We start from the raw sequence: 13,120 nt of genomic DNA, 5'->3' as shown, positions 1-13,120 counted from the left end.
GCCTCTCGGTCTGTTTTCAGTGATTGGATGAACCTGGAAGTTAAATAAAACCTGGGATAATTTGGAGTTCTAAAATTTACTTGCCAGGTGTGGTGGTGCATGCCTGTAATCCCAGTGGCTCGGGAGGCTGAGATAGGAGGATCAAGGGTTCAAAGCCAGCCTCAGCAATAGTGAGGCACTAAGCAACTCAGTGAGACCCTGTCTCTAAATAAAATACAAAATAGGGCTGGGGATGTGGCTCAGTGATTGAGGTCCCTGAGTTCAATCCCCAGTACCCCCTCCCCTAATTTCTTAAATTATCACCCTTTAAAAGTAGGAAAGAAGTCTGGGAGCAGTGACACATGCCTGTGAATCTCAGCTGAGGCAGGAGGATTGCCAGTTTGAAGCCAGCCTGGGCAATTTAGAAGACCCTGTCTCAAAAAAATAAAAATGAGGGGCTGGGGATGTGGCTCAAGTGGTAGCGCTCTCGCCTGGCATGTGTGCGGCCCGGGTTCGATCCTCAGCACCACATACAAACAAAGATGTTGTGTCCGCCAATAACTAAAAAAATAAATATTAAAAAAAATAAAAATGAGGATGTATCCCAGTAGTATATCACTCCTGAGTTCAATCCACGGTACCAAAACAAATGAAAATAGAAAAGGGACATAGAGAGGGTCCTGGTCTCACAGAATTCCAGCTGTCCCAAGACTGGAAAGTTGGCGTGTGCCTGGGACAGAGAGAGTAGAGTTGGGAAAATGAGAGCCAGGATGGAGAAAGACCCTGCCAGAATCAAGAGTTCACACCTGACCCCACAGGCAAGGTCCCTGTCCACTACAGAGCTGGGATGTTCAAGCTCATTGAAAGGGGTGGTCGTGTCAGTTCAGATTTTACACATCTGTGCAGAGGACCACCTCCTCCATCCAACCCCATCAGTCACCACTCCCTTGCCTCTACCTATGTGCTGAGCCCGACTGCCCGGGTGCCTCTCTCTTAACCTCTCCTGCTTTTTCTCAGCCTGAGCCCTTCCCAAGCTTTCCTAGCTATGGGGATCTATAGGCCAACCTTTTTGGCAAGTCAGCATTGAGCCACCTCTTCTTGAGATCTTGAAGTGCTACATTGTCTGTTGGCCAGTGGTGCCAAGGAGCTTGAGGTATCACCTCACCTTCATGGTCTGGGGCAAGATCAAGGTTGGTCCTCCCCCGCACAATGTTGCAAGTGTTCTGAGAGGGGTAGGCAAGGGCCGGGGTAGCTCAGAATGCAGGTCTCTTCTGTGGAAGGATAGGGGGGCTGTCTGAACTCAGACGTCCTTCTGGGGTTCCAGGATTGTCCCAGTGAAATAGCTAATTATTCTCTGGGGTATGGAGAGAGGTTTCTTCTGCCATCCTGATCCCCAAGCCCCTTTCCTGTACATACAAAGAGGCCCCAGAGGTTCAACTCAACTCTTGGCCATGCTGTTAGAAGAATAAATAAATAAATAAAACAACCACCATGTGCTGAGCACTTAGTAAGTGCAGGTGCTGTGCCAAGTGCTCTTTATCATTTTACTTAACCTTGACATTTATTCTCCCAGACGGGCATTACATCTACACTTTCCAGGTGAGAGCAAGGTGAGCCCAGAACTGTCTGATAATGAGCTTTGCCCACTTAACCTCATTCTGGGGGACCTCCTGCTGGCTCATTCTAAATCTCTATATCCACTTATTCTCTTTCTGTCAGTACCTTCTCCTTGGCCCACCAGCTGCTCAGGCCTCCCCAGCCTAAAAAGTACTTCCTTCTTCCCAACTCTTCTGACAGGAAGCTCATTTCTCTCTCTGGCCCTAGTGGATTTTAACCTGGCTTTGGGGTTCCAGGAAGCCCTGAAGATCACCCCTATTTCCCAGTGGCAATTCTGGGGCTCACTCTTCTGATTCTGATTCTGGTAGGGACTTTCTTCCTACTCTGCCCTCTTACTGGGTGGGCTTTTCTTGGCACTTTGCCCCACTGGGCCATGCCCAAGACTCTGCCTTCAAGATTTGCAGCCCAGAAATCCCTGTGACTCCAGACTCATCCCCAGAAGCCTTCTGGACCCTGGTCAGGTACATTGCTGTTGTCTTCCCCAGCTATGTTCCCTCGCTCTTTGCACATTCAGTAATACTAGGTCCACTCCATTCCTCTGCTAAAGTTTTGTCCATGTGGCTCTTCCTGTCTGGCCTCAATTCTTGTAGTTTCCCACTAGGACCAACAGCAGCCTCTGGACTGATCTCCCTGCCTCTGAGCCACCTACCTCTGAACTATCTCCTACACAGAGGCCAGGCATCTTTCAGTCAGAGATCTGACCTAGCACTATCCTACCTGCAACTGTTCATGGGCCCCATAATCTATAGTCACAGTCTTTAAATGAGTTGCTCACATGTCCCTGCCAGCAAAATGTTTTTGAGCACGTGTTCCCTTAATATGTGTTCACTCATTCTTCAAGATGGCTCCCAGTGATCCCTTTTTCTCAGACTCACATCCTTGTGTGATTCCCTCCTACAATGAGTAGGGCTGAGACAAGTAAGATAGCTTTGAAATGATGGACTGTTATTTCTGAGGCTAGGCCATAAAAGGAATGGTGCTCTTGGTTTACTCACTCTGGCAGGAGCTGGCAGCCATGTTGTGAGGACATTCAAGTAGTCCTGTGGTAAAGAACCAAGTGCTGCCAACACCCAGCATTAACTTGCCCACCATGTGAGTGAGTCCTCTTGGTAGTTATCTTCCAGTCTCTTTCAAGTCTTCAAATGAGCATAGCCCTGACTGAAACCTTGGTTGCACCCTTGTGAGAAACCCGGAGTCAGAATCTGTCAGCAAAGCTGCACCCTGACCCTCAGGAGCTGGGTGAGAGGATCACTATTTATTGTTTTAAGTTGTGAAGTTTTTGGGTAGTTATTATTATTTTTTCTATACTGGGGATTTTTTAAAAAATATTTTATTTACATTTTAGTTTTCGGCAGAGACAACATCTTTGTTTGTATGTGGTGCTGAGGATCGAACCCGGGCCGCACACATGCCAGGCAAGTGCGCTACCACTTGAGCCACATCCCCAGCCCAATATGCTGGGGATTTTTTAACCCAGGAGTGTTCTGTCACTGAGCCATATCCCCAGCCCTTTAATTTTTTTTTCTATTGTTACTTTTGTGATGCTAGGGATTGAGCCCAGAACCTCTCATATGCCAGCAAGTGCTCTACTGCTGAGCCCCACCCTCAGACTGAACTTTTAATTTTTTTTTTTTTAAATTTTGAGACAGGTTCTTGTTGAATTATGGAGAATGGCCTTAAACTGGAGATCCTGCCTCAGCCCTCCCAAATTGCTGGGATTATAAACATGTACCACTGTTCCTGGCTGGAGTAATTATTTTGTAGCAAGATAACTAATGCACATGTACAACTGCACAAACCTATTAAATACATTATAAACCATATAACTCTAAATAGAAACATAAAGATTAATATGTGTGGTTGGGTGTGGTGGTTCATACCTGAAATCCCAGTGGCTCCTCAGGTAGAGGCAGGACGATTTCAAGTTCAAAGCCAGCTTCAGTAACTTAGTGAGACACTTAGCAACTCAGCAAGACACTGTCTGTAAATAAAATATTAAAGAGGGCTGGGGATGTGGCTCAGTGGTTAAGCACCCCTGGGTTCAATCCTCAGTACAAAATAAAAAGATTAATATGGATGCATATATGTATATATGTATATATGTATATGGATACATATATACATGTTTAGCAGTAGTCCAAGCACAGTGGTCTAATCAATAAATGGAGAACATGGTTATAAGGTAGAAAACAGATTTCAAAACATCTTATTTCAGTACAAAATGCAAACAAGAAGATGCACAGTTGGTAAGTATATGGCTTTCTGCAGTTTTACAAGCTGAACATCACCGCATGACCAGCATCCAGACCAATAAGGTGGACCTTCCCTCACTCCCCGACCTTCCTGTGTTCTCTGCCAGTCTCTACCTACTGGGTAATCAGTATTCTGACTGAATTAGCATAGACTTGTTGGCCTGAATAAACCAGATTGTAAGTGATAAAATCAGAGAGTGTTAAATTAACAACCCAATTGTTACCAAAATCACTGGCATGTAAACAAACACAAGGGTTTTCAGGACACAGAGAAATGAGGGCACACACAGAGCTGTCACTCTTTATGCAAGTGATGTGTTCCTGAATCTCTCACATAATCTAGACAATTCAAGTCTAGTTTTCTTGAAATATCTGCAAAGCAGGATTTGTACAATTTCACATTTGGAGCCTTAAGGGAGACTTGTTAGCATCTTTAATGTTGCCCAGTTTCTATAATTTAAATTATGTTAATTTCCACTTAGCATAATTTGAATTCAGACAACCCTCTCTGAAGCCCATGATTTAGCATCTCTGGGGCCCCAGGACTGTAATGTGTGGATGGAACGGGAGCCCAGTTCTGGGGGCAGCACATAGGGTGGAGCCAGGTTGCCCAGTCCTTCCTCTGCTGCTTTGACAAGCTATTGCCAACCAGGGCCTTAGCTTTCTCTTCTGCAAAATGGGTTGTGTTGGGGGATTATAAGAAAAGTGAATGAGTGAAAAGCCTTGGGATACATAGCAGGAGTCAGTGGAAGTTCTTCAGCATCAAACCAGCTGAGGCTCCCCGCTGCCCCCTGTCCTCCATGCTGCTTGAAGGATTTCAGACTCTGCAGAAAAGACATGGAGTCAGGTTAGGCAGGCTGGGGAGCTGGCCTCCGGGGTCACAGACCTGAATTGGGCAAGAGTAGGGAACTGGTCGGTCCCTCTGATCCTGGTCAGGGATATTTGGAGACACTAACAATTCTGGGAAATTCAGAGGTGGAGAGTGAAAAGGGCAGAGACAGAGGGGGAAACAACACAGAGCATCCCAGCGCCCCCAGGCCTGCTCCTCTTCCTAAAGGGTTCAATGAGGTGTGAGGTGACTGGCTTGTGGGTGTGTGTGGGGACAGGTCAGAAGATTCCCCTTCCCTGGGGAGGAGAGCAGAGGCAACTCATCCCCCACTCCCACCCCCAAGTTCCAAATCTATTTCCATCTTTGTTTACTGTCCAAAGTCCCAAACACTAGAGATGCCAGATTCTGCGTGCTCAGACACACAGACACCCATACACACAGACACACGGGTCCAGGGCCCTCATATGGACCCTGCCTTCTCCACTCCCACTGTTCAGGGCTGGCCACCAACTCCAATTCTCCAGGTTTCAGCCCCTTTCTTAGCCTGGGATCTGCATAGCATCCAGGGACCTGGGAGCCAGACCTACAGAACTTCAGCAAGTAAAATGGGGATGGAGAGAGAGAACAGTTGAAGGAGTGATTGAAGGGGCTCTCTCTCTCTCTCTCTCTCTCTCTCTGTGTGTGTGTGTGTGTGTGTGTGTGTGTGTTGGTGGGGTTGGGTGGAAAAATGGCAGAGGATGGATTTTGGATGTAGGCCTTGGAGGGGATGAAAGAAAGAAGAGTCTCCATTGGGTCACTGGTCAGAGGTAAAAAAGGAACAGATCCCACACTCTAGGCCCTGTTCCCTTCAGCCCCAAACTCAGTTCCAACCTTGGCCTTGACTTGTCCCAGGTCCAACACCAGGCCTATCATGACGAAGGAATATCAAGATCTTCAGCACCTGGACAATGAGGAGAATGACCATCATCAGCTCCGAAGAGGTGAGGGACACCTCTCCCATCGGAAACAGGAGTATTTGGGAACCTCTTGCCCCCTTAGTCTGCTTTTTTCTGTGACACCTGGTTCTGTCCTTGGGTCTGACGCACTCACATGGAAAATGGTGGTCGAGACCCACATGTTAAGGGAGGTGCAGGCTGTGGGATTAGAGTCCCTTTCTTGGTGACAGCTGCCCAAGCTTCCTTACTGTGTTACCCAATTCTCAGGATCTTGGGTAGGGAGTGAATCCAAGGTATGGGAACAACTGGAAGTTGGAGAGGTGGGCTTATTTCTTCGAAGGTAGTGCCCTCTTCATTTCCTCTTCCAACACAGCTGTGGAGAGGCTTGGACAGTGTGTGTGGGTGGGCGCGGTGTCAGGATCAGCTTGGCCAAAGAGGTTAGGTTAGGAAGCCTGTAAAAAGGCAGAAGGTCTCTGCTCTGGGAAGGATGAATCCCTTTCCTCGTGCATCCAAAATAAGTTCCCTCTCCCCACTTCTTGGTCTTCCAGAGCAAAAAGGAATCATTTGTGGGGATGGTGGGTACTGGGGAAGAGAACGGGAAGGGGAGGCCCCTACACTCCAGTTCACAGGGACCAGACTCAGTGTCATTCTCTTCTTCATGGGTGAGCGAGACCCTGCCTTTTGTCTGCATGCACATGAAGATGGGTGGTATTCACAGAGAGAGGAAGAAACCTCTTCATTTTCAGGGGGCACAGTGACAGACTCCCCTAGGTGGGCCTCTGATGAGGTTCATTAGCTGCAGTGTCACAGTAATGCCACTAGGTGTCAGCAAAGTCTCAAGTCTTTGGCAATGCTAGGGAAGATCAAAGATTTGCGCCCCTGGGGATCCTTATTCCCTTCCCCACCTCCAGTTATGCTGGCCCTGCAAAGTGGCCCATTGCCTGGATTTCTTAATCTGTATGGTTCCTCCTAGTCTACTAGAGTGGCCTTAGCCTGCTCCTCACCAAGTGCCCTGCACCTACTCCAGGCTGGCCTGTGTCCCTGAGCTCCTGATCCTCTCTCTTGCAGGGTTACCTCCTTCTCAGCCTTTTTTGCAGCGGCTCTGCTCCGGACCCCGCCTCCTCCTGCTCTCCTTGAGTCTCAGCCTTCTGTTGCTGGTGGTTGTCTGTGTGATTGGATCCCAAAGTGGGTGCCCAGGGGTGACAGGGAAGGGAGCAATATTGTGATGGGTTCAGTGCTGGTGAACACAGTCTCCTCCTGTTTTCATCCCCATGGCCTCTCCTGCACAGACTCCCAGCTGAAGGAGGAGTTGAAGGCCCTGAGTAAGACCTTCAGCAACTTCACAGTGAGCACTGAGGCTGAGGTCAAGGCCCTGAGCACCCAGGGTGAGGGGGATTAGGGTTGGGAGCTGGGGCAGGGGGATGGTTAGGACATCTGGACACTGAGCAAGTCTCTTCCCCCAGGAGGCAATGTGGGAAGAAAGATGAAGTTGCTGGAGTCCCAGCTGGAAAAACAACAGCAGGACCTGAGTGAAGGTCAGAGTGTGTGTGTGTGTGTGTGTGTGCATGTGTAGGTGCAGGGTATGGAGTGCAACTCTCAGACCAAGCCAAGGCTTCTTGGCAGGGGCATCTGTGATTGGTCTTCCCAGAGAAATGACAGATCCCGCCCCTCATGTTCATACTGACCTTATTTCCCTCTCATACTCTCCTCCTCCTGCTCCCCTTCTGTCCTCTGTCTCCCCAGAACACTCCAGCTTGCTGCTCCATGTGAAGCAGTTTGTATCTGACTTGCGAAGCTTGAGCTGTCAGATGGCTGTCCTCCAGGGCAATGGTGAGGGGGCCACCCAACCCCACTTTTTGCCCCCCTTCCAGGTAGCGCTCCAGGCTCTTCACCCTCCCTCTTCCCTCTCAGACTCTGTAAGGACCTGCTGCCCCATTAACTGGGTGGAACATGAAGGTAGTTGCTACTGGTTCTCCAGCTCTGGGAGGCCCTGGCCGGAGGCTGACAAGTACTGCGAGCTGGAGAACTCTCATCTGGTAGTGATCACCTCCTGGAAGGAGCAGGTGAGGCCCTGGTGGGCACTTCTGGGAGACTGACTTGTGTAAGGGAGAGGTCACCACTCCTCTCTTCTCTTTCCAGAAATTTGTCCAGCACCACATGGGCCCTTTGAACACCTGGATGGGTCTAACAGATCAAAATGGCCCTTGGAAATGGGTGGATGGGACTGACTATGAGACAGGCTTCAAGTGAGTGGGTGTGACTGCTCAAAGCTTTGTGTCTGGCACCTTCCCAACCTCTGGCTCCAGGGGGAGGGGGCTCCTGGGGATGTTGGCTGAGTCTGACCTCCTGGGGCACCTGGCTGTCTCCTGTCTACAGGAACTGGAGACCAGATCAGCCAGATGACTGGTATGGACATGGGCTGGGAGGAGGCGAGGACTGTGCCCACTTCACCCCTGATGGCCGTTGGAATGATGACTTCTGCCAGAGGCCCTACCGCTGGGTCTGTGAGACAGAGCTGGGCAAAACCAACTAGGAGCCTTTCTCCCCCTAATTTATTTCCTCAATGCCTTGAGCTGCTGAGGTCTGGGATTGGAAATCCTCCTATGTGGGGGTCTGCACTGTCTTGGGGATTTTCATCTAGGATGTAAGGGGAGGGGTGAGTGTACAGTGTTGTTTGGAAGGGTGGGGTGATGGCAACCCATGACACTTTCAGCAGTGTGAAGCTTATTATTGACAATTTTTTTTTTAGAGTAAAAGGAAGAGAAATATATTTAAACGTTCTATGAACTGTCTGGTTACTGGGCATTAGGAACTGGGAGCGGCCTGGTTGGCATTAGGAAGACCTGGACAGGTAGAGGTATCATGAGAACTGAATGGGCTTTGGGCCAGATGGTCTGGGTAGGAGTCCAGCCTTGTTATTTGCAAGTGTTGAGCTTAGGCAAGTAACTCTGTTCTATGAAACTCAGCCACAAGATAGGCTTGTTAGTGGGGACCATCTACCTGCTGCAATACTTCCAGATCTGAACCACCCCAAGTTGTTGAGTGCTTCAAATACCTTAAATGAGCCATTTGCATGGTGACGTCTATAATCCAAGCTACTCAGGAGACTGAGACAGGAGAATTACAAGTTTGAGGCCAGACAGTAATTTATTGAGACTCCATAAAATAAAAAAAGGCTAGGGAAGTAACTCAGTGATAGAGCACTTGCCTAGCATGTGTGAGGCCCAGGGTTCAACTCTTAGTACCACAAAACAACAACAAACAAACAAACACTTTGGATAAAACTCACTGGCATCTATTATATTCAGTGCATTAAATAGAAGTCACATTCATAAACAGGTGACAAATACCATGAATACATACAACCTGAGTCACCAAACATATGAGGACAACCAGGACTTTGAAAGAGAAGCATCAGTATTAACAGAATCAACAGTCAAGCCTGGGAGTGAGGACAATTAGGACTTTACAGATACTTCTGGAAATAGTAACAAAAATAGACAAGAGTGTTTGCTCACATACAAGACATATGCTAATTTCAAAAACAAGCAGTGCTCTGACCATAATATAGTAGTTAGAAATGGAGAGCAAAGTACATCCTGTAAAAAATGTATCAACAGCCAGGCACAGTGGTCCATATCTGTAATCCCAGGGACTTGAGAGGCTGACTGCAAGTTTGAGGCAATTTAGGGAGACCCTGACTCAAAATTAAAAGAGGGAAAAAGCTGGGGATGAGTATGGTGGGGCACACCTGTAATCCCAGCAACTTGGGAAGTTGAGGCAGGAGGATCACGAGTTCAAGGCCAGCCTCAGCTACTTAGGGAGACCTTAAGCAATGTTGTGAGATACTGTCTCAAAAAAAAAAAAAAAAACAGGGCTGAGGATGTAGTTCAGTGGTTTCAATCTCTCGGGACCAGGAAAAGGAAGAAAGAAAGAAAATAAAAAACAAAATAAAGGATCAGTTATGTATCTAAATACATTGTTGATTATATTAAATGTAAAAAACTAAGTTGTCTTGTTAAAAGACAGACATTTCCAGACAAACTAGAATCCAATTACATGCTCAAAAGACACATCTGAATCAGAAAAGTTGAAAACAAAAATATGAAAAACATATTGGGGCAAATTCTAATTGAAATAAACTATCATAAGAAAGTATACTTTATAACAAAAAGTATTATTAGAGAAAAAGAGGGCCACTTTCTAAAGATAAAATGTTCAAAAATTCAACAGGAAACACCAGTAATAAGTATGTATGCACTGAATAACATAGCCACAAAACCTCTGAAGTACAAAATTTTGAACTACAAGAAAAAAAATAGAGGGCTGGGGTTGTAGCTCAGTGGTAGAGCATTTACCTTGCACACATGAGGCACTGTGTTCGATCCTTAGCACCATATAAATAGATAAAATAAAGGTATTGTGTCCATCTACAACTAAAAATATTTTTTTTAAAAAAGAAAAAATAGAAAAACCTATATTTTTTTTTCTGTAAAAGGATGATCAAACATCTTCCTCAGTAATTGATAGATCAAGCAAATAAAAAATAAAAACCTTTAGGATACAGATGTTTTGAAGGCAGAATAATCTATTATGACCTAATGGACATATTCACTGCACTTCACTCATCATCTGCAGAATATCCATTCTTTTCAAGTACTCCCAGACATTTAAAAAAAATGGTGCAAATACTGGGACATAAAGCACCTTTTAATAAATTTCTAATGGGGAATTTTCACTACCATGAGGGGAAATATAAAACTCCTCTATCAAAATTAACTAATCAAATCAGCATATTATGAGATATCATATTCAAGTAGCATATATATCAAGAATTCAGATAATTTAACATCAGAAAAATTGGTTAGTATGATAGATTTAGGGAGTATAGAAGGATCGATTAAGGGACGATAAAAGATAAAATTACACAATACAGAAAAGCCCTCAGCAAAAGTTCAGCTCCTCTGCACAATAAAACCTTTCAGGACTTTGGCAGCTTCTATCTTGTTGCTTCACTGCTGTTTGACTACATGTTCCAAGACACCTGCCCCAGTCACGACACACTCCAGACCAGGGAAAAGAGAAGGACAACAGCACACTTTCTTTCTCTGTCAACAGGACAATTCTGGAAGTTGTCAGCTTACATCTCTTGGATCAGAGTGAGTCTCAGGGCCACAGTTAGCTGCAAATGGTTCTGAGAGGTGCACTCTTTATTCCACAAGGAAAAGTTCAGGGAATTCTATTTTTGTAGAGCAGGAGTCAACATATTTTGGCACTCACCTGTTTTTGTAAATAAAGTTTTATTGGAGCACTGCACTGTTTGTCTATTGATGTATCCTTTATGACTGCTTTGAAGCTTCAACAGCAGAGTGGAACAGTTATGATAAAGACTGTGTGGCTAGGAAAGCCTGAAATATTTCCTATCTGATTCTTTACAGAAAATATTTGCTGACTCCTGGTTTAGAAAAAAATGGGAGAATTGATATTAGAGATCTCTTGGAAGTCTCTGTCACAGAGTTGTTATTGCTGCTGTGAACAAACCGTATAAGACAGGAAAAGGCATTGCAATTGTAGGGCTGGAAGGCTGGAGATGTGTGGCTTGGTGGTAGAGCATTTGCCTAGCGTGTTTGAGACCCTGGGTTCAATTCCCAGTACCGTAAAACAAAGCAATCAAAAAATATGACTGGGTGAAGTAGTGTAAGCCTGTCATCTCAGCTGCTCAGGCAGGTTGCAAGTTTGAGGCCAGCCTGGGCAACTTAGCAAGACACTGTCTCAAAAAAATATAAAAGGCTAGAGATGTAGCTCAGTGGTAGAGAGCCCATGGGTTCAATCTCCACTACTGTAACACATAAACAAACAAACAAAGAAAAATAAAGACCAAAACAAAACAGTACTGCAATTATATAAGAACAAATAGACTAATAGTATGGAATAAAGAACTCAGGGGCTGGGGTCGTGGCTCAGTGGTAGAGCACTTGCCTAGCATGTGTGAGGCACTGAGTTCAATCCTCAGCACTGCATATAAATAAATGAATAAAATAAAGGTCCATCAACATTTTATTTTTTATATTAAAAAAATTTTTTAGTTATAAATGGACAACAATATCTTTATTTTTATTTATTTTTTAAAATGTGGGGCTGAGGATTGAACCCAGGGGCCTCATGCGTGCAAGGCAAGTGCTCTACCACTGAGCCACAACCCCAGCCCTCCATCAACATTAAAAAAAAAAAAAAAAGAACTCAGAGACAGACCTGTGGGTCAATGGGAACTTAATATACAAAAAAGCAGGCAACTAAAATTGGTGGAGGAAAGATATTGGGGAAATTGGCTTTCTATATTAAGAAAAATAAAATTGGATCCATCTCTGACACCACAGACATAGCTGGATCCTGAATAGATTGAAGACCTAAACATGAAAGTTAGAGAACAAACAGAAAGTAGGGAGAAGGAAATCTATATTCCTAGGACTTCTAGAAGGACTTAAAAGTACTTTTTTTTTTTTGATAAGCCCTCCAAAGCACATACCGAAAAGCCAGAACAATTTGCTGAAATCGCATGAAATTTAGAAATTTCAGTTCAATGACACGGTTTCAGTTAGGCTCCCAGCAAGCAACACATGGCATACTCAAAATGAGTAATTGAAGGATGTTTTAATAAAAGAACTATTCGTAAAGGTGTTAGCAGGATTAAGGAAGCCACAAGAAGTGAGACGGGAACCCAGGTGCCCCAGAGTGGGACCAGAGGTAGAGGGCCTCCCAACAGGAACTGTGACTTTTAGTTGTGGGAGGCAGCCAGCCCACAGCAGGGAGCATGCTGAGAGGCAACATCCTCATTCCCCTTTTCCTCCTTCCAATTTCCTGCTAGACCTGGGAGCCAGATGGCAAGGGAGCAATTTGATGCAGTCATACAGTTCAGCCTTCCAGGCCACAGAACAACTAGAAAAGGGTAGAGAGAGTCTGGAGGAACAAATGGAAGGCATCCAGCAAAGAAGGAACACAGAGAGGAAGAAGATAGGAGACCTATCAGAGAAGCGGAAAAGGGTAGAAACAGGCTGTTCATAGAACAGGGAGCCTGCAGAAGACTTGCTTACGATCCCTAGAAACTAGAGAAATTCAATTCAGAACATCAGTGACCTGTCTTTTTATACCCAGTCATTGAAAAAAGTCAGAGGGGAGGGTTGTGGTTTGTGGCTCAGTGGTAGAGCACGCTTGCCTCGCACGAGTGAGGCACATTGGGTTTGATCCTCAGCACCATATAAAAATAAATAAAATAAAAGTATTGTAAAAAAATAAAAAGAATGCATATATATAGCTGAGCATGATGGCACATGCCTGTAATCCCAGTGGCTTCAGAGGCTGAGGCAGAAGTATCATGAGTTCAAAGCCAATTTCAGCAAAAGCAAGGCATTATGCAACTCAGTGAGTCCCTGTCTCTAAATGAAATACAAAATAAGACTGGGGATGGGCTCGGTGGTTGAGTGCCCCTGAGTTCTAGGACCAGTACACAA

The 13,120-nt window shown here is 45.5% G+C and overlaps 1 protein-coding gene across 4 annotated transcripts; it reads left to right on the top strand.

The window, feature by feature from the left end:
• Nucleotides 1–5,061: 5,061 nt before the first annotated feature.
• Nucleotides 5,062–8,379, top strand: LOC107157967 (asialoglycoprotein receptor 1). Of its 4 annotated transcripts, none has more exons than XM_015504379.2 (9): nt 5,062–5,277; nt 5,569–5,657; nt 6,681–6,797; nt 6,902–6,997; nt 7,076–7,147; nt 7,356–7,442; nt 7,524–7,675; nt 7,752–7,858; nt 7,989–8,379. In XM_015504379.2, the coding sequence occupies exons 2-9, from the start codon at nt 5,588–5,590 to the stop codon at nt 8,143–8,145; spliced, it is 858 nt and encodes a 285-aa protein (XP_015359865.1). In that variant the 5' UTR covers nt 5,062–5,277; nt 5,569–5,587; the 3' UTR covers nt 8,146–8,379. The 4 variants fall into 4 exon arrangements, with proteins under 4 accessions (XP_015359865.1, XP_048653900.1, XP_015359866.1 ...); XM_015504380.2 differs by having other exon boundaries at nt 5,081–5,273; XM_048797943.1 differs by lacking the exon at nt 6,681–6,797.
• Nucleotides 8,380–13,120: the final 4,741 nt, after the last annotated feature.

Source organism: Marmota marmota, unplaced genomic scaffold (assembly GCF_001458135.2).
Source record: "Marmota marmota marmota unplaced genomic scaffold, marMar, whole genome shotgun sequence".
Taxonomy (NCBI): Eukaryota; Metazoa; Chordata; class Mammalia; order Rodentia; family Sciuridae; genus Marmota; species Marmota marmota.
This window is presented reverse-complemented; position numbering and strand designations above follow the sequence as displayed.